Here is a 25,000-nt window from a genome sequence, read left to right on the forward strand (position 1 = left end):
CGATATATTAAAATGAAAGAGTTCACCAAAACCAACTTGAGCAATTCACCAATAACTGAATTTGATGACAGCCACCAGCAACACGATACTAATCACATAAACTCGCAAATCGTGATACAGTTCAAGTGTTAGTTTACCATTAAACTATTTAACCACTATATCACACATTCATTTCACAATTTGATGGTTTAACATATGATATGCGCGAATATTTTGCGAGTTGCGTGGTATTTTTCCGAGCTGCTGCAAGATCTTGTGTTGAAATGTTGCGTGCATTTGGCCAGGACTTAAAACGCTTCAAGGTCATGAGCTGCTGCTTAAGCTCCATACAATTGTGTCAATAAATTATAAGTTGTCACAGGAATTAAACTGGAATAGAACTTAGAAAACAAACAAACAAACAAACAAACAGACAGACAGACAAGTTGTGGTCAACGCCGCAAAAAGAAGGAAAATACCCACCCTCCTCTGCCATGGCAGAAACGTGTTCTGAAGGTGATGCCAAAGCATGTGTAATAGAAAGCCCAACTTCTGCATCAGTTCCCCAGTTATCTGTTTTGTCAATCTTTGCCAGACCAGATGCATTTGATACCCGTTCATTCAGGTGATTAAGCTGGATTCCATTGATCAGGCAAAGAAGGGTGAGAATTGCATGTAACACACCATGTTGAGCAAACCTCTCCTGGAAAATATGATCGACATAAAAAGTAGATTTCTGCAGTGCTATTTATTGTGCTGACTAATCAGCAGAGACCTTTGAATAGCAAATGGAGCTTGCCACAAACAAAATGTCTCTGAGGCATAAGAAACGAACTCAAAGCAGTCAATCAAAAGGTCACGTTAAACTTGCTCTAACGGGTCATCCCAAGGCCTCCAGGATGCCACATTTTTTCCACCCGTTCTCGATGACTGAGGGGTATTTACCAAAAAAAGTACTAAACGTTGAAGAGAAAAGAAAACCGTAAAAATTAATTCCCAGTGGAAATTTCAGTCGACCCGAGCTGCAAAAATTTGTTTCCGAAAACATCAAAAATCGACAATCGGAACAAATTTCATGCTACACAGAAGGTACTCTGGTCTTTGGCCAGACAACCTAACATAAATATCCCTTACTAACCAAGTTTGAAGCTGTACACAAAATATGGACCTTTTTTCAGTGTGCCTTTTTGGCCTGAACACAAAGAAAAAGAGGCCACAAATTGAATTGAAAAAAATTTAATAAAATTAATGAAGAGCCAGGATACAGCTAAAGGAAACCACCTTGGTAAGACATTTGTTGCATTTTTGGCGATCAAAACACTTGGGAAAGCAGACAATAACTTCAAATTGGTTGTACTGTAGAAGACAGCCCAATAAATCATTGGCCATCCATAGTGCATGTTTTACGTGAGACATATGCATGATAACATATTACATGGCTTTCTTCTGCAATGCTAATTGCAGTTAAGATCTTCATGGCACCAATGCAGTGGGCTATCACAAGTGGATTGGCCCTCAGCTGGTCAGCAGTCTTCCTGGACATGTTGTCAATCAGTTCCACAATGTAATCCATGAAACCATCTGAGTTGACCATGACTGAAAATGCAAGGAAGTGAATGATAAATGTACTGAACCAAAAGGCAGCGCTGAATATAGAAAAATCCATTTCATGAATAACTTCAGTACAAAAGGAGTTCAAGCGAAGAGGAACTAAGGAACCATCCACAAATAAAATTTAATAGTTTGCTTAAAGTTTTTCACACTTCGATGTATTCATGCCAGGTAGGTTCGGAAGTGCAAAGGCAAGCCCAATAGACCATTTTAGGGCCGATTTAGGGATAGGATTTTTGTCGCATGCAACAAGCTTACGACGAGCCTACGACATGACTTACAATTGGCATGTACATCAGAAAAAATGTCGTAGCATTTAAAAACATGTTTTAAAACACTGTGAAAATCGTAAGTCATGTTGTAGGCCTGTCGTAAGCTTGTCGCATGCGACAAATATTGTACTGTGTAAATCGGACCTTACAGTTCTGTTCTCAGCCACCAGGCCTTTGAATAAAAGGGAGGCTGGAGTTGAGCTCATATGAACCAAGCTGTTAAGAGATCTGGAAAAGATATACCTTCTTTATGATTGTCATGTCTTGCTAGCACAGTGAGAAGCTCAAGTTCCGACACTTTACTAATGGCAAGCGAAGCAGGTGTGCTCATCAAAAGTTCAATCAATGGTAACAGAATGTATCCCTGAACCTGTTCATTGGTATAATAACCTACAATATAATCATAAAGTACATTAAAGATATGGAAACAACTGAAATCAAGGAGACTAATCCGAGGTAAGGCGATGATGATACATGCATGAGGAATGTCGCGAGTAAATCACTGTGTCACTGTCACATGGTGTTGATAAATCATGCCAATTATTTTGAACTTAAACTTTTAAAATATTCCACCCCTGAAGGCTGTATGCAAATACATGTACACATCAAATTATTAATCAGGGTTGTCGTTTGAGGTCGGAGGCCCGATGATTGGTCTGGTGGTTTACCATTTCACATCCGGTACTTTGATGCTGTAAATTTGTAGATTTGTTGGCATCTTTTTTTCCTTTTTCTTTTTATTCTTCTTAGACTTGGACTTTTCCTTACAAAGGAAAAGAACCATGACCGGCACTTTCATCATCAAATCCAGTACTTTGAAAAGCTATGAAAAACCCTGACTAAATACATTAAGACTAGGAATAATTTTTGTCTTGCAAAAAAAAAAAGAATGTACAGTCGAACCTCGATTATCCGGACTCGTTGGGACTACACGAAATAGTCCGGTTAATCGAGGGTCCGGATAATCGAGAATATGAATATTAATGAGGAACAAAAACTGATTACATTAAGAAAGCGACATTTAATTGTTTGGAAAACAATATGGTCTACATCTTCACTGTCCATTGTGAATACTTGTACACGTGTCGGCAAACGCCATGATCTTTTCCTTGCTCTTGCGGATATCAGATATCTGCCGTTTACTAACGCCATATTCAGCTGACAAATTGGTTCCTTTTTCTTCTTTCTCTAATCGCAAAATTATAGCCTGTTTTTCTTTTATCGAAAGAACGGATCGCTTACACTTCAAGGACACGATGATCATGAATATACATTCGTGACGTAGTGTAGCTTGTTTGCCAAATGAGCCAATAGAGTGTGAAATTTCACTTAGCAACAAAGCAACTCTAAGCCAATCAGAACTCATTCGAAAGTTCTGCATTAGTTACAACGTGTGACAGCGCTGCTTTATTTTGCTTTTTGAGGTGAAAGAGAAACAAACTCGCGTTTGCTTTACTTTTCAACGCTGTAGTTTTAAAAAGAATATGGCTAGGGATCTTGATGATGACTAATAAATATTCATGACAAAATTGGAACCAGAGAAAAAGTCCGGATAATCGAGAAATCTGGATAATCGAGGTCCGGATAATCGAGGTTCGACTGTAATTTTGTAGTCTATTGCTCAGAAATATTTGGCCACAAGTTGACAAAACACAATACTAAAAAATTCACTTGCATGTCAGTGATGGTGCATAAACCCTTCAAATGAGGGAGTGTAAATTGGTAATCAACATGTGGGGAAGAACTTGTCTCCAGTAGCCGGCGGTCGTTGCTTTCCTTTTCAGGGAAGAGAAACGACCGCCGGAAATACGTCTGCGTTCACAGTCTAGTAGTTACCTAAATTGAGAGAAGTTTCCAATTCCACTACATCAAACCCTTGCAGAAAAGCTACTGGCATTCCTTTATCTCTGTTTTTGTATCCAGAGAATGACCAAAGTTCACCAGTTTTAAAATCATAATCTTCAATCCCAACATCTTTGAGACACAACTTTGCCTTGTCTGAAATGAAAAAGGAGAAGGTTTGCAGTCAAGAATTTGAACTTTTAAAATTTACTGGCATACATGGGGGTGACAGCCTAAGGGAAAATACAGTATTGAGATATGGTATGTACGTGTAGAGTCTGTAAAATATTGATAATGGGTGTAATGGTGTGAATTCATGCAAGACGCACTGTGTGGCGGGAAACTTATGTATATAAGGTATTGTCATGTAATGTTCTAAAGAAGAGTCTAGAAATGAGTAGGTGACAGTTGTTAGTGTGGTCAGAAGCAAATGTGAAGTATGTAATGTGCCTGCTGGACATTAAATTGGCAACGAGAATAAAGTGGAATGGTGGTAACGTTGCATACAAACAATTTCCTTAATTTGAAGTTTGAAAAGACCCTGAAACTGTATATGCACGCTTCATGAATATTAAGAAAACTCGTTCAAGGGCAATCACTTTAAAGCCTTCAACATCACAGACAAGGAACAACAATGCCATTATTCCTAGATTCAATAGAAGAAGCTAGGCTTGACATGTTCAAACAGCTTGATGATATGGGAATGGATTTGAACAGGACCGTACCTAACCATTCAAGGTTGTGGATGACCTCGTGCTAAACGCTACCTGTCTTTGTTTTAATTTGTTCTTGCAAACCTACTGTTGTCATTTTGGAGATGGCAACATCATTGGAGACCAATGCATTTCTCAGTGCATTTGTGCGAATGGCTGCAAGGGGAGGATGGCCGATAAAAATGCTGAGCAACAATGGGTTGAATTTCATAGGCGCCAAGAAACAAATGAAAAAGTTAGTCAGTCAACTGGATCGCGATCAGGTCCAGCGTATGACATCCAATCAAGGTGTTACTTGGTATTGGAACCCTCCATCTACTCCTCACTTTGGAGGTATGTTTGAAGCGATGATCAAGTCATCAAAGCGAGCCATTTACGCCATTTTAAAAGATCCAGATATCACTGACGAAGAACTGCAAACAAGGTTCATTGGAGTCAAAAGTTTAATGAATTTTAGACCGCTGACCACTCTGAGTGATGACCTGAACGATGAGCCAGTACTCAGATGGAATCACTTCCTTATCAGTAAAATGGGCGGTGACTTTGTTCCCGACAATGTGGATAGCACGTCATTCAATCCACGGAGATGTTGGAGGCGAGTGCAAGAGTTAACTTGATGTGTGGGGTCATTGGATGAAGGAATACCTACCCCATATTAGCTCCAGTCAAAAGTGGTTCTATCCCAAGGAGACTCTCAATGTTGGAGATGTAGTAATGGTCATTGATCCGGGTGCAGCGAGAAAAGAGTGGAAAGTTGGGCATATGAAAACACATATCAAGGCAGTGATCAGCTCATGAGGGTTGTTGATGTTTGAGTTGGAGATAAGATCCTCAAGCAATTCATTCCGAGAATTTCTCTGTTGGAATTTGCAGACACTGACTAAGAAATGAATTTTGAACATTGACCTTGTTTTTACGATTTTAACGAATTTCAAGTGTCACTTATAAATTTGGGAGAGGAAAATGTTAAAGAGTTGATTAGTTACCATTACATGTTGCGTTAATCAGGCTTGTGTATAATATGAAGAATTAGTAGTCAATCAAGACGATCGTACTTTGAACAGCTGGTTTTGTGATTTCCTGAACTTGTTCTGTAGCATGTTTATGGTTCTCCAAAATCAACTACACAATTAGAGAAAGGTTTTGTTGTCATCTGGAGACAGATCTGTGGCAATGGAGCCATTTGCTACTGCACTGGCTGGGCTTCTCGTGTAAGGTAAGGTAAGCGCTTTCGGAGCCAATGACCCAACACGCTGGTGCTTATCCCCGGTTTCCGTAGCATTGAGCGACTAGGAGTATTTTAACTACCAACTGGAGGGGATGCTAGTCCATCGCAGGCTTCTCATGTGCACCAGTGATAATCCAACATCCAACTCTCTTTTCGGTTTGACTTTACACCATTTTGAGTAACTTGAGGAGTCTCAACACCACTCTACCTTATTTGAACTTGTCTGTCTCTGCTTCGAGTTTCTGGGCCAGTAGTTTGCATGACGTTGTAGCTCATTGAACTCTCATACTTCTGTCTGGACGTTGATTTGACCTCAGTCAGTGCTTCACGCGACGGCTTATCAAATTTGGAGTTAAGCCATTCAGCCTCAGGGCAGTGTAGAAAGTCAGGTCCGTTTCACCATTTCATACTCACGATCAGTTCTAGTGCAGCCACTCCTCTGGTGCCAAGATCAGCTGGATTCAAACTTGTCGGTACATAATGCCATTGGTCAGGGTTACAGTTTTCATGGATCTCACCAACACGGTGCTAAACAAAGGGTTTGCATTCGCAGCTCTTTCCTTGTACCCAATACCCGACATTTCGACTGTCCACCCAAAATGTGATGCCCAGAGGTTCAAGCCTTATAATGCTCAGAGTCTTTAACGGAGCTAAATGGGTCTTGGATCCAATGAGCTGGCTGATTATACTTCGGTCCTGGTGGTACTCATTTCAACTGTAGACAGCTGCGGCATAAGCTCTTTCGAACGCATCAGAGAATGTATGCAGGGTGATCAAGGCTTACTTTGTACTAGTGTCTTTTACATAGAGGAATCTTGATCTCGCCAAGGAGGGGTAACTTGGTGAACCAGCTTCTCCACTGCTCTCTTTGCTTGGACGGAAGGGCTTCATCCATGCTTATGTGTCTGACTATGCCTGTTGCATGAACACTTTTGCTCTAATTATGAAAGGGGAGAGAAATCCAAGCACATTGAAAAACGTTGCCGTTTTCCTTAGGACATTCTGCTTTAATAGTGTATTTAAAGTCCTTCACGGGAGGTGAATAATGAAACAGGAACTGGTCATCTCTTGCAATACAGGACATGCCAAGCATTTTCGTCACGGGAAATTCATGGTCTTCTTTGGGAACATCCACTAAAACCTCTGTGAGATTCAAAATCCACTTTCTTACATGAAACCCAGCCTTATCACCCATCTCGGTCAACTGGCATCTTGTTTCTAAGGCCTTCTCTACAGAATCCAATGACAGCATGAGGTCATCCATATGACAAAGATTCTTTACTGTAATCGCTGCTAGAGGGTAAGTATCTTGGTGGATTCCAGCATGCTTCTGCCAAGTAAATTGAGCACAAAAAGGGCAACAGCAGCCGCTGAACACGAATCAAAGAAACTTTTAAAATTTTTTGTCGATCTGCATGTTTCGCCAGAGAAAACGATACACGTTGATTGTACATCTGACTGATATCTCTGACACGTTCTCTGACAAGTTCCTTTTCCTGGCGTTGTAGTTCTTCACGTTTCTGTTTGATTTCCCATTCCAGCCAATCCACCCGTAATCATGCTTGAATCTCTGCCTTTTCTTTTTGTTTCTTCTTTGCGACGTTTCGCTACCAGCAACAGAACTTGGGCGTGATTTAACTTTCACGAGCAATGCCAGTACTGAATGAGCATACGTAGTTTCACGATCAATTTGTTCAACCAAATCGTCAGCTTTGTCGCTACTTTTCTCTGCAAGACCTTCATCATTTTTGGGGGGATAAGCACTTTCCAAACGGTTCATTACCATTAGGGTATTTTCCTGTTGTTCTTGTAACACCTCATTGATTTCCAACACCCTAGCTAACTTGTTTAATAGATGTGTCATTTGCGATTTGGCACTTCTTTAGTCTCGTTTGTAATCTTGAATCTTGAATTATCGATCCTCTGTTTCGAATCCAGTCAATTCCATATCTTTTTCATTATCGGACAGCATTCCAGAAATAAACAGTGCTAAAAGGGCATTTGCATAATTCTTTATATTAAACACAAGCCCAAGTAATGCAACATGTAACGGTAACTAAACAACTCTTTAACAAGAACGAGCAGTGTTTTATCATCGATACTGCCATACCAGGGATGTCAGAGTGACCAAGAAAGAAAGAGAAATGATAACAAAATATCAAGACCTTAGGCAAGAATTAGCAAGACTGTGGAATACAAAGTCTGACATTTGTTGTCCCTGTGGTAATCGGTGCACTGGGGACTGTATCTGGAAATTTGGCCAGTCATCCGAAGAAGGTTGGAGTGACACCCAAGATAGCACTCCTACACAAAGCAGTGTTGCTTGGAAATACTAGGTTACTAAGAAAAGTAGTACTAGAGGCCTGAGGAACCTATAGGTTGTAGCTTTCCCTAGAGTATATAAACAGTACCAGCATGAAGATCGAGCTGAGGAACATGAACAATAATAATAATAATAATAATAATAATAATAATAATAATAATAATAGTTACTGTAATAATAATAATGAACTTGAGTGTCAACTATATTTAGTGCTGGTGAACTAATAAGGGGGACGCTGTACAGATATCAAATCAACAAAATCAACTCATATCAAATCATAGATTGGGTTTTAAGGAGACGGGAAAAACCAGAGAGTACTTGGATTAAAACCTCTCGCCGCAGACTAGAGAACCAACACACTAAACCCACATATGACGCCGAGCCCCGAGTCTGGGAATCAAACCTGGGCCACACTGGTGGGAGGCGAGTATTCTCACCACTGCGTCATCCCGGCTCCCTAAAATTTCTCAACACCCTGCCTTTCAATGGTTAATACTTACCAGATAAAAAAAAGTTTGCCTCTCCCCTGACTGCCATGAAGACCAAAGACCCTACAGGTATCATGTCGATACATTCAATGAGTTGTTCACTTGCTTCCTTGTTGTGTCCAGTGTCAAACGATGCTGTTTCAGTCACTTGAAAAGTCATCAGGTCCATCACCACAACATTGATGCCAGGTTTATTGGGACTGTGTTCTTTGCCATTGATGTAAATACTAGCAAAATCACCAGTCTTGTAACCAAATGATTTGATGGATACAGGAATTTTTGTGTCTATTGCAAATAAAACATGGACACAATCTACCATGAGAGAATTTCCTAAAGGTTATAATAATGCTTTTTTGAAAGCTTCTTCCCAGCCAGTCTGGTGGCATGGCCAAATTTCTTGTTTAGGAACCGAAAAAAGATACTACAAGCTGAAAAGGTGATCATGTACAGAAGGAAACAAATTAAATGAACAATTACATCTTCAATTATTTTTATCCAAAAATTATTTGCCTCAAATGGTGACACTTATAAATTTTACCATGGCTAACACCAGATACACTTAAAACTTTTTTCCATTTTTCTACAATGACACTTCTTATCAATCTAAGGGTAGGAGGTAAGGGCTTAAACCCCTCCAAGGGGATGGGGAGGGGGGAGAGGATTTTGGAGTCAATGAGCCAACTGCCCTTATGTACCAAAACACTGCCACTTACCGAGAAAACCAAGCATTACAAGTGTCTTGGCAGCATGTGTAGCACAGCGCGGGTGGTCACTATCGCCAATTGCCAGCTCCATAAGAGGCTTCAGCCCTCCCAATTGAATGATCTCTCCCTTAACCTCATCCGACATCATAGCCACATTTAACAGAAGCGCTGATGCCCACAGCTGAAGCTCTGAATCACTTGAAACTGCATATGTAAGGATGGCTTTCAGACAACCATCTTCAATAACTTTTCGTTGCAAATTTTCTGGAACAAAAAGAGTCTTTACCAGTATGTGTACCAGTAATTGCTGTTATTCCATTCGAAATTTCTTGGAATTTTTGGTAATGTATTGATTATTTATTACACCACTTAAGACAATAATTTTAGGCTGTGGGCCAGTGGTTTTCCATTCAGATTACTGGGGACAGTCACAACCTGACAGGGGCATACAGGCTTTTACTGCTCTCTTGCATACGCCAACACTTTTCACTTGTGTTGAGTTGTGTAATTTTGCATTTTAAAGTTTTCTGCTACTCTCCATGCTCTCCTACTCTCCTTGTGGTGAATACACGGTAAAAAAATATAGATTTAGCAAGACTAAAAGTGCAGCTCCCGGGGTTATTTATTCCTACAAAAAGTTAACCTGGCTTGAGCCTGCGATCGACCGAAAACCAGTACCTGGTCAGAGGTCAACTTAAAAATAAACAGCTGACCTCGATGAGCTCTTAACTTAAGCCTGCAATATGGTCATGTAATACTGGTCACCTGATACCTTGTTTTGACAGGTGTCAATATCCAGGAAATTTTAACTTGGACCAAGGCCTTCTCAATTTTTCAAATGGTGACATGTGCAACCTACCCTCATTGATAGCCAGACCTTAGCAAATAATTATAAACTTTTGACCATCCAAATGGCTCTCCGATCACTTGGTCTGGCTTGGTTGGAGTATGATCTTGCCGTTCAAAAGGATGTGGAGGACACTGGTGTGTCATATTGGTCCCCGATGAACTTGGACCTTTATAATTTTCATTTATGGTCTCCAGTACCCTTTAGCACTCAGCAGTCTTCCCCACAATGGTGTCAGCTAGCCAGGGCTACAGTGCCTGCACTCCTTACTGCCTCCCTTGGAACAATAATTGACAATTCCTCTGGCTCTTTAGGGAATGCTGCTACAGGACATTTCTAGCTCATGTGATGGGGACCACTCAAGAAGGGTTGGCTGCCCATTTCAGTCTTCCAACAATGTTTGCTCATGCTCCCCATCACCCTCCCCTGCCAAGGGCACAATGACCACCCCATTAGGCTGAACCAGGAATTTCGTCTAACTTTGACTTGGTGGCAAGAACTCCTTCAAAGCTGGGATGGCTTCAAATTCCTCCTGATGCCAGAATAGGTCCCCCTTCCTGACTTCCAAGTCTCGTCTGATGCCTCAGGTTCTCTAGGTTATGAAGCAACCTTCAATGACCAGTGGTTCTTTGGCACTTGGTCAGCCTCGCAGCAAACCCTGTCAGTTGCATACAAGGAACTGTTTCCCACTGTTGTGGCAGCGTACTTGTGGGGACCTCAATGGGCGTTTAGGCAGGTTGAGTTCTTATGCAACCATAAGTCTGTGGTGGCAGTGCTGTCTTCTTGTACTTTCAGAGATACGGGCTTAATGGTTTTGTTGCGTTATTGAGCATTGTTAGCAGTGCACCATTCGTTTCCTTTCACTGCTTTATCACTTTGTGGTAACAGATGCTCTTTGTTGCTTCCAATTTCAGCCATTCCTGCACCTGCCCAACTAGTTGAGCTATCCCCAATACCAATCCTTCCAGCCCTCCAGACAGTGCTGCGAGTCACTTCACCGAGAGATGCCATTTTTTCCTCACCCAGCTCGTTGTGTGTACTTGTTAGCCCAGCATCACTATGTCAATTTTTGCCATCAGGATGGCTGTATGAGTCTCGATGGGGCTCTTCTCCCTGCTGATGAACAATCACTTATGTGTTTTGTAACATTGGCTGACAGCCTCCACCACTCTTCCATCAAAGTGTACTTCAGTGCAGTGTTCTTGGGACAGCCACAAAGGTTTGCCTGATCCTGTCAATTGTCTGCATCTACAGCCATGTTGACTAAAAGGTATAAAACAGGTACAAGGTTCGTCCGCCTTAAAACAACTTCCCATTGCTATTAATTTTACTCCAAGTCATTCAGCACTCCTTAGATCTCAACTCCAGGGACCATGTCATGCTATGTGCAGCCTGTTTTCTCAGTTTTGTATGTTTCTTTTGTGAAGGCAAGTTCACAACTAATCTGCCGTTTCACCCTAGCATTCAAATAGCAGTTAGATGTGCAGACTGATGCGTTGGTAGATCCCACATGTATGCAGATACACACCAAGTGCTCAAAGACAGACTGGCAACAGGCAACAATGTTATCTGCCCAGTGGTGGACATTGGTAACTTTTTGGCATTGCATGGCCCAGCCAACTGGTTAGGGCACTTGCCTTGAGATCCGTGGTCAAGACCCGTCCTGGCGACTCATTGAATTTGTTCTTGGAAGTCCCTAGTTCGACTTCTTGACCGCACTTGTAAATAGCCAACTTGTTTGCCTCTGGCAGTTGTGATTCTTTACAGTTGTTGTTGTTGTTGTTCTGTTCTGTCATTTCCTTGATTGTGTTTCACTGGCCCTAAAAAGCGCCTATGGGGAGTGGTCAATTAAGTATGCATTGTACTGCCCCTTACCCCGGCAGCAGTTGTCATCCACTGTGCAGTTTACCCTGTGGTCACAGCTTCTAAATTGGCACAACAGCTGCTGCCTGGGGTTGTCCCTAATCACCTAATGAAGACTATAGGCCGGTGGTTTCGTGATGTGTACCAACTCTATTTGGCTTTCTTACCCAGGTCTCCATTCAGTTTGCCTTGCAGTTAGGGCGTTTGAGTTTTCTCACACTACTGTAGATTGGGTGCATCATGTTTGGTGCCCAGAGCTTTAGTCATGAGCCCCATTGCTCTGGGCTGTCCCAGACTTGAGGTTTTTTCAGCATGGTGGGTGGGACATGTGGCTGGGTTGCAGGTAGGGCAGGCTCTTGGGTGTTCTACCTACTTGGGTTTTGGGGTCATCAGTACCAGCCCCCTTGTTCCTGGTCACCCAACCGCCATTTGCGTTAAATAGGTTCAAATGTAATTTAACTTAGTTAAAGACAAGGAGCAAGTGTACTTGATCAGTGCTTGGGGTGGCATTGGCATTTATGGGTGTACAGTGTGGTAGGCAGAGAGGCCATTAGTTCTGAGCATGATGTCAGGGCATTGCAGCATTCACTTGGTCAGCAGTATACTGATGTCGACTATGTGTGCGCCTTTGCATGTGGTCATAGTTTTACTGGGCTCAGAGGACAGGGTGTTTTGTGTAGCTTGCTTTTTTTCGTGTCTCCTCCCTCCTTTTCCCCTTTTTTTATTACTTGTTATCTACATAGTAGGTTCTCCACCATTCTTCCAGTTCAGTGTGACAGGTGCCAGGACTGGAGCTGGGTTTGGCAGGAGGGCCTTGTGACTGGGTTGGTGGTAGAGCAGGCTCTTTGGTGTTCTACTAACCCAGTTGTTGGTGTTTCCAGCCCCATGTTCCTGGGCACCCAGCACCATGTTACTTTTCATGCTGACTTTATATTACAAATACAGGTTACAATGTCACATATAAAATAGAAGTTTTGCCTCCATTTTGAAAAATAGGCACTCAATGAGTGCATGTCGTCTCTACTGCGGATTGGCAGTTTAAATAATTGACGTAGGGAGGGCGTTGTGGGTGATATTTATTCTACTGTAAGTCACTTTGGGTTATGGATTCAGGCAAGTTACTACTAACAGCACAAACTGCTTTATGATCGGTGAAAATGTGCTGTTATTTGGGATACTGGTTAATTGGTGTTTATGTGGTCTGGCCAAGTCCCTGAGGACAAGAACATTCATAAATAAATAAATAAATCACTAAATTATGTTCCTTTTTTTGAGAATTTGCATAGAAGTCTTTTGGGTTGCTGAACAAGAGTCGGGTGTCTGAGCTTTTGAGTAAAAACCTCCATATTCAAAGTGTGTACAGATGTTCTTCAAACCACTGAAGAGTTCTTTTGACAAACGTAAGCTTGACGCTACATAGTGCCCTGCACCGACTATGTGTTTTGTAATTGATTTTCTACAGTTCTAGCAGCACACAAAAACTTCTGACGGTACCGAGACTTTTCAATGGTTCTGATGAGTAGTGGAGAAATCTCACCTTACTTACTTATGAACTTACAACTCAACAGCATTGTGTCTAGCTGTGCACGTACAGTAGACACAAAAATTCAGTGCGATAAATCTACAAATTTGTCTTTTGTATTGTAAACAAAACTTAAAAGATTTCCACCACAGAAGAACTCACAAGACAGAATTCAAGGCTATAAAGAGATTAACTCACCCATTGTACAAAACAGACCAAGCAGTTCGGCAACCAAGCGAATTAAGATGTTGTCTGTCCTTGAGGCCAGTGGAACAAGAGACTTGATGACATCATTACCTGCTGACAGCACTCGCATTGCCGCCATGCGGTTCGCTGTGTGAGATCCTATCCAAAAAGGCCAAACTACAATATGTTAGGGAATGACAATATAAATGTGGGTATTTTCATAAATGTTGTAGTTAAAATTTTTTCTAGGTTTAAATATTTTTCAGACAAGCCTTTTTTTTACTTTCCTTGTCTTATAGACACTATCATAATCTGAAACAAAGGAAAGTAAAACACAAACTACTGGACCGAGTTGTTTCGAAGGCAGATTACCGCTAACCTAGGGTTGAATTTTAATCTGGATTTCTTTTTCTCTTCTTCAAAAGCATTAAAATTGTAAACACAAAGAATTAAACTGAATTTGCTTTTTAAGCTTTCATTTCTAAAGTCAGATTTCACAAGATAACCCCGGGTCACCTTAATCCTGCTTTCAACAACTTGGCCCTGTAGTTTGAAAATTTTTTAACCAAGGAGAATTTTAACTACAACATCAACATTAACTTTTTCCATGGAAAATCAGGGATACTCAGAAAAAACCCCAGTGTGCCTTTGTAGGAGTTGAAACTACTACTAATCAGAAATTTGTAGGTTTTACTCATGCAAGGAGCACTCAGATTTTTTCCAAGTATCATAGAGTCACCATAGAAAATTTTTGTCAATTTTGTCGCTTATGATGTTGTTTTCATCTAAGCATGGACACGTCATGGGGAAAACATGCTCTAATTCGCTGCAAACATGACAAGTTTTGTCTTCAATCATTCGAAGCTTGAGGAATGTTCATGTTTTCCTAGAATGGCGTCAAGACTAGATATCAAAGACTTTTTCTAAGTAATTGACCCTGATCTGATTAAGTATGCTTCAAATACTTTCAGTCAAACTACATGTATTGCGTGCAATAGTTTGCTTATATTTACTTCTGCCAAACTCAAACTTCAAAAAACATGTTTTCTTGTCATGTGTCCACGCTTAGATGAAAACGATGGAAATCTTGCTTCCCCCTTTCCAGGAAATCTATCAACAGCATATATGTGTAGATCACCTAATTGTACTCCTGTCCTAAGTGACTGGCAGAGTGGTTTCATTTGAGGAGTTTTCTGGGATTGTTTCTTAGTTTTTGTCTGCTCTTTCTCCTCCCCCTGTTTCTCTATTTTATTACTCATGTTGGTGCTTAGATGAACAAGGCTGTGGGTGTTTATGCCTATGTTGCAGAGATTGATAACCATGATGGTGCTTTATGGTCCAGAGGTCTACAGTCCAAGCAAAGGTCCCAGAACTTACTGGACACCCATCCTTAACCAGCCTGAAGTTCAGCTGCCTCCTCTGCTTGTTAAGTCACTCGGGGAGAGAGCACTAGTTTTGTAACTGTGTTTTTGGTATACAATAATTTTTTGTTTAAAGGTCAGGAAGTACACTTGACTTGTATGTAATATTGAAAATACATGTACTTAGTTTCCTTTGCACATGATTCACATACAGCAAATTGCAAACAAAAAACAAACCTTCTGAGAGAATTAAGTCATGAAGCAACACTACAGCCCAGTGGACAATATCATTGTCACCAGATGCAAGACAAACTGGAAGTCGAGCCAAAAGGGATGAAGAGGCAAGAACATTGGTCCGGAATGGCTGATTTCCAACACAAAGGAAGCTGAGAACACGTAATATTAGCCTCTGTAAGATGGCCTCGCTTGAACACAAAGCATTCTGCAGAGATTTGATGATGTTTGGAGTTTTGCATATTTCTGCTTTATGAAGGTCTTGGATGGCAAATTGGTGGAGTAAACCAGCAGCCCAGTATACAAGATCACTGTCATCTGTACTCAAAGAAATGAATCAAAAAAGATTCCAATGTGAATTCACATGTGACTGCTGATGACATTGCACACAATCAACCACTTGAAAATAAAAAAAAAATGTTGGAAAGTTTCTTATCAAGACCCACATTTGTTCAACAATGTCTTGGCGGTTTCAAAAACTTTTGAAGTAGATGCCTGGGCTAATAAGTATAAAGCATCGGTCACTCTTGTCTTTTGCAAGGGTTTGAGTAAAAATCATGGCCGGCGGTGAGAGGCAAATTTCTGATGGACACCAGTATACTGCAGGTGACTGGCTTCTAAAGAAATCCCTGCAACATTGGAGTACCAGTAAGTTGGCTGTTATTGTCTTCTTTAGAAAGGTTCATGTATACTACATGTATATTAATATCCCTTTTTGGGGGATTAGTAGATGATGCCTTAAAAGAAGCCTTACAACTTGGAGAAGAAGGTATCCAAACATCAACCAAGACACCATCAAATTAAAGTCAGTTGAATTTCATTGTACATGTAAATTAGATATGATACTTATGAGGAGACTGAGGCATGATAAAGTCTGCTATGAGCCTAGACGGCCAATCAGGCTGGCGCTTATCTCCGGTTACTCTAGCATGAAGCGACTAGGAGTATTTCTACTTTCCTATGGATGGGATGCTAGTCCATCGCATGGCAACCATGCTATGGAAAATGAAGGACTCCATGAGAAGACCCTTGTGAGAGCAGCTCACACATCACTCCAGGGCTGGCAACTTGAAGACCTAGGTACCTCACGTATCCATTATTATAATGTACAGTGTAAGTACAGTACTTACCCTTGCAGAGAGGTGACTGCTAACCAGCATTCTTTAGATTTTCACATTGACTAAGTTACTTTAGTCTACTCTAAACAAAATGATCACAGCGTAATTTGCATGGACCATGTTTTTCTCAGCACACCAAAATATGGCCCCATCAATCAGATTGATGACCATTATGGACCCCATGTAACAGTTTGGATGGGAAGGAAAAAAAACTTCCTCACAAGATGGCTAAATTACCATGTGTTGGCAAATATACTGACCCATTGAGCTACATGTACAAAATAATATAATGATACATTTCTTAGTAAATATGAACAACAGCCCACAATAATAATAATTATTATTACTGTGGACTGTTCTTCATTTTTACCTAGAAATATGTCAATATATTATTGGCTGTCTGCTGACTGTCAGTAGCGAATGGCAGACAGTCAACCATTATTCTGTTGAAAGGTCTTACCAGCTCTGAGGGATACAACAGCCGGTCTAAAAACATCATATTTGGCCATGTCCTTAAGGTGAACAACTTCTTCCTCTGTGTTATTATTCACAAACATTACCATGGTATGCAAACAAGTCCTCATCAATACAAAGTCCCCTTGATTTCGAACAAGCATTTCAGACACTGTTGGTACCACTCCATCACCAATGAGGAGAGATCGCAAAGAGTCGCAAGCAGAAAGCTGATGAATTATAAATAAGCTCCATCGCATTATTTCCTTATTTCTTGTTTCAGTCATCAGTTTGAGAAGAACACCAACAATAAGAGAGTTGTCTTGTGTCAAACGGATTTTAGCTGCTTCATTCTCGTAAATAAGATGAAAGAGTGATTCTGAGGCACTTCGCTGCAAGCGAAAATTGTACCCTCCCATTTTGGCAAGTTCCTTAAATCCAACTTGGACTGATTTAACGATGGAGTCTGCAAGTGACTCTAACACCCCATGTTTTATCAATCTGTCTCTGTCAATCTTCTCTGAGTTCTTTAACAAAACTCCCAAAGCAACTACAGCTTTCAAAATTTGAAGTTCATCTGTGCTGTAGGATGCTTTAACGATAAACTCCAGGTTCTGTTCCCTCATGGCTCTGTCCAACACAACTTGTTCGGCACTTTTTCTCAAAGAATAGCTTGTTGAACGAACAAGAACTTCCAGATCTTCCAATCGAATGCTATCTTCCATCTTGGAGAGTGGCTTTCGTGTGCATTTTTCCCTGATAAATTTGCGTAGTTCCCCGATACAAAACGCTGCACCCAGCCCGGACAAAAGACCCGCTGTAAGCCAAAGAGCTTTTTCTCTCTCGGTCGCCATGGCTTACTACTGTTTAGAGTGAAACGTACCGTAGATTTGACCTGTGTCGCGCCATCATTTTGAATCTCAAGATATGGCACTGCATGTAAGCTACTTTTTTTAGTGACCACCGGCCAGGTGTGTATGAAACAGTCCTGTTTTTCGAGGGCAATTCAGTACCCTTCTCAAATACAAACAATAGAGAAAGACATCTATACTTGGCAACATTATCTTAGTGCGTACAATGCAGATTCTGGGAGATTCTGGATTCTGGTCGGATTCTGGTAGACAACAGTTCGAGCATGCGCATTGCCAGATTATCTTTAGTAATACTGTGACATCGTGACATATCCACATTGAGCTTGGGATTCCCTTGGATTTGTCATTTATTCCTCTATCAGTTTTCTATCAAGGGTTAATTTTGATCGAAAGTAAAACGGACACCATATTTACCACCGAAGTGACCCGCTCTCAGCGGTTATCACCCATACGCGTTGCGTGAATCGTATTGCAGTTCATTGCAGATCAATTTCGAGTTCTGTGGGAAAGCAGAATGGTGAGTTTAAAACGAATTTCGTATCCTATTTGATTTCTCTTATGATTTCTCAGTTATTTACAGAGGAAATGTGGTTACCTTTTTATTTAAATTTATCTATTTCAGGGGGAAAGGAAGGCCGTGAATAAGTACTATCCACCTGACTGGACCCCCGAACAGGTTTGTTTACAAGCAATGCAAATTAGTTGAGGTTGTTCAACAGAGAAATTTCAGGAAATCGATTGTTACGCATGAGAATTTCAGCGATCCTGTTCCATCTATCTGTTTTTTGGTTGTTTACGCAGTACTGCACACGATTTAAGACGTGATGTTTACATGAGGCCCTGCCAGGACGTGCCATATTTCAAAAGCAAAATTGGTGATCATGTTTATGACTTCATGTTGTCATTGTCACAAATGCGTTTTAATCTTAGGTTTGAAAGAATCTGGCTTTAATTTGTTTCAATTTAGGGAAAAAAGTGGCCGACTTCTCTGAGTGAAGTAACCAACGCTTTTTATCAGCTGTCAGTACTTATAGAAACCCCTGATTTGTAAGATAAGTTTCAGAAAATGTTGCATAAAGTAGGATCCAGTTCCACTTTTTGTAATGATTTCAACAACTCTGTCATATTTTTTTTGGGTTTGATTCCCAGACTCAGCCTGGTACACTGTATGTGGGTTGAGCATAGGGAGCCCACACAAACAGTGTGTCTGTTTGTATGTTCGAAATATAAAGAAATGTATGGGAAATATTGAAGAGTCCTAATATAGTAAACTCACATCGAGAAATGACTATGTTAAAGCTCAAAATAACCTCAGTTGTTGTGTATTGTCATTTCTGCGGCTGAAAATGGTGAATTTGAGCGATTTGACGATTTTTAGAAGGACGTGTAGTAACAGTCAACGGAAAACCCACCAAAATATTACTATTGAAACCCCTTCTGCAGGATTGTGCGACATGTCAATGGTTTATAGCCCTTAGCCCTTATCCTAAAGAACTTGAGAATTTAACCATTTGCAGATGAAATGAGAAAGGCAGCACTTCTGCTCAGTTATTTTATGACCCTAACTGTTGGTGCAGCTGTCACAAAAATTTGCCCCCTCTGCCCTTCAATGTCAATGTTTTGGGTTGCAACACTTGCACTTGCAAAAACCAACCAGAAAACACAACATTGAAGGGAGGGAGGAGGAGGGATATGTTATTTATGGCTTGGATATGCTTTACATGCTATTCTAGCAAAGTGTTATAAATATTTATTATCAAAGTTGTACGTTCAAACCCCCTGTCCTCCAAATTGGTATTCTGATGCACTATTATTAAAGGGGACAGTTTTTGAGTGCATGTATGTGTTCAATGCAAGGTGTAGTACTTACTTAAGATTCAATGGTTGCTTCCTTTGTTGCCAGGGTTCACTTGACAGGTATCATGGACAACATCCATTGCGTGAAAGAGCCAGGAAGCTCAACCAAGGGATTCTCATCATTAGGTTTGCATAGAAACTGTTACGTAATAAATATTATTTTATCTCTCAGATAGTACACACACTATGATTGGCTAATTTATCAGGCGATATTCTACAGTGATTTTCATGCTGGTTGCTTGAAAGAAACGTGTGAAACTGTTTGAATCTTGAAAGCAACTATTTTTATGCACGCTAATCATTTGTGGCAATTGAACATTCTTCTTGACTTCGACTTGTTTCCTTTCCCGTCCACCTTATTATCTCAGAGATGTAATAAATGTCTTATATAGCTACTAACCTCGTTTTTACAGTCTGTACTGTAAGTTACAGGTCCTCATTTTTTCCATTAGTTTATGGTCTGTGCACTTCACGCTTGGGCCATAAATCAACGGAAAAATCTTGCTCAGTACAGACCTCTAACTCGGTTAGTAAGAGGTATTTATTACTCGAGGAAGAAAAACGTAGCTTGGCTTTTACTTGTTAATTTTATGTAGAATGATAGAAAAACAGTGTAAGGGCTGACAACGTGTGTGATGAAATCAATGTTGCTTTAAACCCTGGATATTGTTGTTATTGGGTAATATAATTTTGTAAAAATAAGAGGTGTTGGTATAGAATTCACAAAAACACGCCAAATTAAGTGACTATTAAAGACCACATCTGTGGAGGGCTGTTTTTGAAAAGTTGAAAAATAAGGAAACATTAATGTCAGTAATACATGTTTAACCAAAAGTGTAGTAGCTGACCATGAGAACAAAGTAGATGGTACGATAGTTTTGTTTAATTTTGATTTCACTACGATTTTTAAATGAAATCTTATTTTTTGTATGTGAATGCTGGTGTTAATATCCTTACTGGTATCTTTAAAGGTTTGAGATGCCATACAATATCTGGTGTGGAGGTTGTGGAATTCATATTGGAATGGGTAATAAAAATCATTGTACAAATGCTACTACCTGATCTCCTATTTAACTGTCTCCTGTACAGTCAATGAAAGATAATTCCCCTATTAAAAGTCACCTTTTGTAGTTTCAATAATACATGTATGTGAGAGGGTGAAGACAATGCTTTTGAGGAAAAGGGACAAAGCGATGACTTTTGTTGAGATGATAGTTTGGAGACTTTTCTTCCATTATCTTCATCCTATAACCTTGTTTTATATTGTGGAGCAACTCCATGCCATACTTCCTGTTTGCCTTAATCACATGCAGATCTTTTCTTGTACAAAGTAATTCAAGAATCCTTCAGGTGGCTGGAACCAGTTTCACCACTTTTAGGAGACCTTATTAGAATGGTTGTCAACAACACTGTATCACATAACAGCAATGTTGTACATGGTACCATATAAAACACCAATTATTGCTTAACAAAATGGTCCAGTTATTGTGACTTGTTTGGTTACCATGGCAACACGAACACCCTATGTTTCATCTTTACTTCCTTATACATTCTCGAAAAATGAACTCATTGACCCCCATTGTTTATTATAGAATAGTAATTAGTAATCCAAGATAGAACTATCGGCAAAGTGTTAAAAAATTATCGGAGGCCGATTCAGAACTTCTTTAAATTTTCGAAAATTAAGGTAGCTCAGTACACATCGAGTGGGGCCAGTTCCATGACCAATCAAAACAGCTTTAACTTTAGATATTTGCACGTCTCACTCAACCCTTATTACCCAGGAGGATGTTAACTTAAATTTATGTGCTTTTTCATCACTCAGGTGTTCGTTATAATGCTGAAAAGAAGAAAGTTGGAAATTACTACACAACACCAATTTACAGATTCAGAATGAAGTGTCATCTTTGTGACAACCACTTTGAGATTGAAACAGATCCTAAGGTGAGCTTAATGGATTGAGCCAAAAATACATATACAGTGCAATAGCCCATTTTCGATATATTAAAATTCAGTCCTAAACAAAAGGCACCATCTTGAGGCTCTGGGGAATTAACACATACAAATCCTTATAATTATTCCCCAGAGCCTCGACATGATGCCTTTTGTTTAGGACTGAATTTTAATATATCAAAAGTGGGCTATTGCACTGGAAATAAGAATTTGTGGAAAATTAATGGACATTTCAACAACCTCTCCCAACTTAATGCATTTCTCATTCATTCATTTATCACACAAACATTACTAAAAGAGAGATACGTATACCTGAAGCTAATCCTTTCAAGAGTATCTTCAGCTGACATAAAGCACAAGTTGGTTTTCAAGAGTGAGAAATACAGGAGTGCCGAGAGAAAAACGGTTAGACCAGGGTTAAGCACCAATACAAAGAGATAATGATAATAATAATGTTGTTGTGACAGGGAAGATTGATAGGGTGTGCCCTATTTTCGATGTGGAAGGTTCCTTTGAGATGTGCATAGTGGAGGGAAAAGGGGAGAAGACTGATCAATTTCAGGACATTTAAGTGGAAGGGCAAGAGATCTGGAACTATAGAAGTGTGCCTCTCATCTCTGTCATTAATTGTGTCACTTGAAACAGTTACATGCATTTACACCAAAAGATGTGGTTTGGGAAGATAAGAACACCTGGTATCATTCCTTAGTTTCAGAAAACTTAGGTGTTGAGAAGAGTCATGTTACTGGAAAGGAGGCTTTAACCCTAAGATAGCAGGTGCAGGCCACAATGATCAGCTCTCCTGAGAAAATTGTACAGCATAAACTAAGACCTGTAACCAGGAAGTCTAGAGAGGGTTGTTGATTATTGAAATTATAATGGTATTGATTCCACTCTCCTGATATACTGTATAAAATGGTAAACTGTGTCTTTATATGCTGATTACGTTTGGACGAGAGGCTGTTTTGAATGACTTGTTTCTTTTACTTTTATTTTAGAATTGTGACTATGTTATTGTGACTGGTGCAAGAAGGAAAGAGGAAAGATGGGATCCCTCAGCAACTGAAACTGTGGAGCTAACAGGTAGGCTATTTTTTACTTTAGCAATAAAAAGTTTCATTAATCTAATGGTAAATAGCGTGTTCATACATACATTTTTGACGTGCCTGACCTTGTTGCTCAGTTTAGAGCCTTGTGGCTGCTGGTTCCTGGCTATCTTTTTGCTTCTCCATCATATAATGAAATGTTGTTGTCTTCTGTGCAATATATCACATCAAAGGCTTGCAACCTGATCAGTTTGACTGAGTGCAATGTGGAGCCAATTCTGAAAGCCAAATTCGGTTTTGGGGGATGAAATAGAGGTGTAAGCAAAGTGTTCTATTCTTAGTCCTCTAAACAAAAGGAAAAAAATGACCATTTTTTGCATTAAATTTTTAATAAACTTAAATGTACGGTTAGACAGAGAAGATGCAAAGAAGATGGCAACAGATCCAATGTTCAAGCTGGAACATGGAGTCAAAGATCAGCAGAAATCAAAAGAAGTTCAACCCACTTTAGGCCAGCTACAGGTAAATTCAATTTCCCCATTAAGATTACCACGTTGCCTTCCATAACTACTGCTGTTAATGAAGAGTAAAGTTTACTTGTCAATATAGAATTGTTGCTGAATTGTAATGTAAACTTGCAAAATCATCAGTCTCCATCCCCTTAAGGTATCTGGTTGACGAGTTTTTTGAGACAGAGAAATTCATAGGTCATTGAAATTTCTTTGTATTATTGAATTGTATTGACATTATTATATCTAGTACAGTGGACTTTTATATATAACATTCAGTTTTATCTTTTCCTTTCCATGTATTTCAGTTATTTTAATGTTATGTTTAATTAGATGCCCCCAAGGTCATGGCATAGGCTGGCACCTGTCAATCTCTGTTATCCTGCTATCAATCTACCTGCCCACCCATTCATCCAGTGCACAGTTATTTAAGCTTAGTATACCTGTCAGCACAAAATGATAAAGAAGCTAAGGTGGGCTCTTTAATGTAAATTATACTTCTTTTCATTAAATAGGGTCTACAGCCCTGTAGCTGTTTTTTTTATTTTGATCCTTCAAATTTGTAAACAGGAAGTGCAGTCAGTATGGAAAGATGACTATTCCCTAAATCAGTTGTTAAGGAAGAAATTCCGGGAGCAAAAACATGAATTAAAAGCTCAGGAGATGAAAGACAATGAATTAAAAGAGAGGGGAGCTCTGGATTTATCTCTTGTACCAGAGAGGCTGGAGGATATTCAGCTTGCAAAGAAAATAAGATATCACGGAGAAGGTTGGTAGAAGCTGTTTTGAACTTATTAAAGCTACATGCTGTTGTGGTTTTAGCTTACTTTAGTTTCCTGCAGCATCATTACTCAAGTAGGAAAGTGATAACTCTCTCCTCCTTCTACCATCTCCAATTACCTCCAAGCTTGCCTTAAATGGGGTCATTTCACAGCGTAGGGTCCAAATTACCGGGTCGTCGTCAACTCAGTTGATATAGAGAATCAGACCAGTGAGAGTGGTGATGCAAATTTGAGCTCCGAATGCATTTATACCTGGAGACCTATAGTTTATTTCCCATGGTTAAATTGAGTGCACCAGGGAACGACAAAGGTCGCGTTAACCCTTCCAATACCAAGAAGAGTGGTTTTACCGGTCAGTTGGAAACCCCCTTGGGTGAAAGATCTTTATCCCTTTTTTGTTCCTAAGGGTTTGTCATTGACGAATCAAATCATCAGGAGTCCGACAAAGTCAAATAGACAAGTGTCATTGCTGGAAAGAAAAGCGTTAACAAATAGAAAATAGTTTTTGAGCTGACGTAGATGTTGTTAACCCATTCATCTCTGAGGCGGCCCCCTTGAGAAAAACCTTAAATAACAATGACCACAACCAAGTTTTCTGAGCCCGCGAGACTGAGCACCCCCAGCAAACCATTGTGTTAACGAAAAGCGCTGGTCAGCAACCTCCCCCTTGATGAGTAAAATCGCCAGTCATTAGACACGCGCGTTTTGATTGGCTGGTGGGAAATATGAGCATGTATCAAGAAAATCTGTTTCAATCAAGAAGTCAAAAAACCAGCATTTTCCTTAATTTGTTAAATTATCTGTGAGAAATATTTTATAAAAGCAATAGAGGACTTTTTTCCGTGTTTCCATATCCTCATCTAAACACTCGGGGGAGTTGGGAGAATTCTCGACAGTTATGCAAACCCGAGACGCAGTCGAGAGTTCGCATAATCTAATTTTCCCAACTCCCCCTCATATTTAGATGAGGCTATGGAAACACGGAAAACGTCCTCTATTGCTTAAGTAATCAGTCGGCCGAGAATAAAATACAGTTAAGTGCATTGCATAATGAGCTATCTCTGAAAACTTTAACCCGATATACGAGATAATCTCTAAGCACTGAGGCTTGAAAAATTCGAAATTTTACGAAGGTTTTATGGGATCATTAGCGCTTTTGCTACCCAGGAATTTATCAGGTTCTAATGGCTCATAACTGGGTCGTTATCAAAGCTAAGTGGCTCAAAAATTGGAGATT

The 25,000-nt window shown here is 40.0% G+C and overlaps 2 protein-coding genes across 2 annotated transcripts in view; one reads left to right on the plus strand and one right to left on the minus strand.

Annotated features, from left to right (window-relative positions):
• Positions 1–17,849, minus strand: part of LOC137974332 (uncharacterized) — a 26,110-nt gene extending 8,261 nt beyond the window's left edge. Inside the window, exons 1-9 of the mRNA XM_068821257.1 lie at positions 16,752–17,849; positions 15,177–15,491; positions 13,591–13,737; positions 9,170–9,424; positions 8,469–8,741; positions 3,699–3,860; positions 2,106–2,252; positions 1,415–1,575; positions 463–682 (exon numbers count right to left, since the gene is read on the minus strand). Coding sequence (XP_068677358.1) covers positions 463–682; positions 1,415–1,575; positions 2,106–2,252; positions 3,699–3,860; positions 8,469–8,741; positions 9,170–9,424; positions 13,591–13,737; positions 15,177–15,491; positions 16,752–17,598 — 2,527 coding nt within the window. The 5' untranslated portion in view covers positions 17,599–17,849. The remainder of the gene's footprint in view (positions 1–462; positions 683–1,414; positions 1,576–2,105; positions 2,253–3,698; positions 3,861–8,468; positions 8,742–9,169; positions 9,425–13,590; positions 13,738–15,176; positions 15,492–16,751) is intronic.
• Positions 17,850–17,913: 64 nt separating this feature from the next.
• LOC137974339 (coiled-coil domain-containing protein 130 homolog) overlaps positions 17,914–25,000 on the plus strand; it is an 8,272-nt gene continuing 1,185 nt past the window's right edge. The window contains exons 1-8 of the mRNA XM_068821269.1: positions 17,914–18,133; positions 18,239–18,292; positions 19,520–19,599; positions 20,445–20,500; positions 21,299–21,417; positions 22,425–22,509; positions 22,885–22,994; positions 23,552–23,750. Of these exons, the coding sequence (XP_068677370.1) occupies positions 18,131–18,133; positions 18,239–18,292; positions 19,520–19,599; positions 20,445–20,500; positions 21,299–21,417; positions 22,425–22,509; positions 22,885–22,994; positions 23,552–23,750 (706 nt within the window). The 5' untranslated portion in view covers positions 17,914–18,130. The remainder of the gene's footprint in view (positions 18,134–18,238; positions 18,293–19,519; positions 19,600–20,444; positions 20,501–21,298; positions 21,418–22,424; positions 22,510–22,884; positions 22,995–23,551; positions 23,751–25,000) is intronic.

This window comes from Montipora foliosa, chromosome 10, assembly GCF_036669935.1.
Source record: "Montipora foliosa isolate CH-2021 chromosome 10, ASM3666993v2, whole genome shotgun sequence".
NCBI classification, from domain to species: Eukaryota; Metazoa; Cnidaria; class Anthozoa; order Scleractinia; family Acroporidae; genus Montipora; species Montipora foliosa.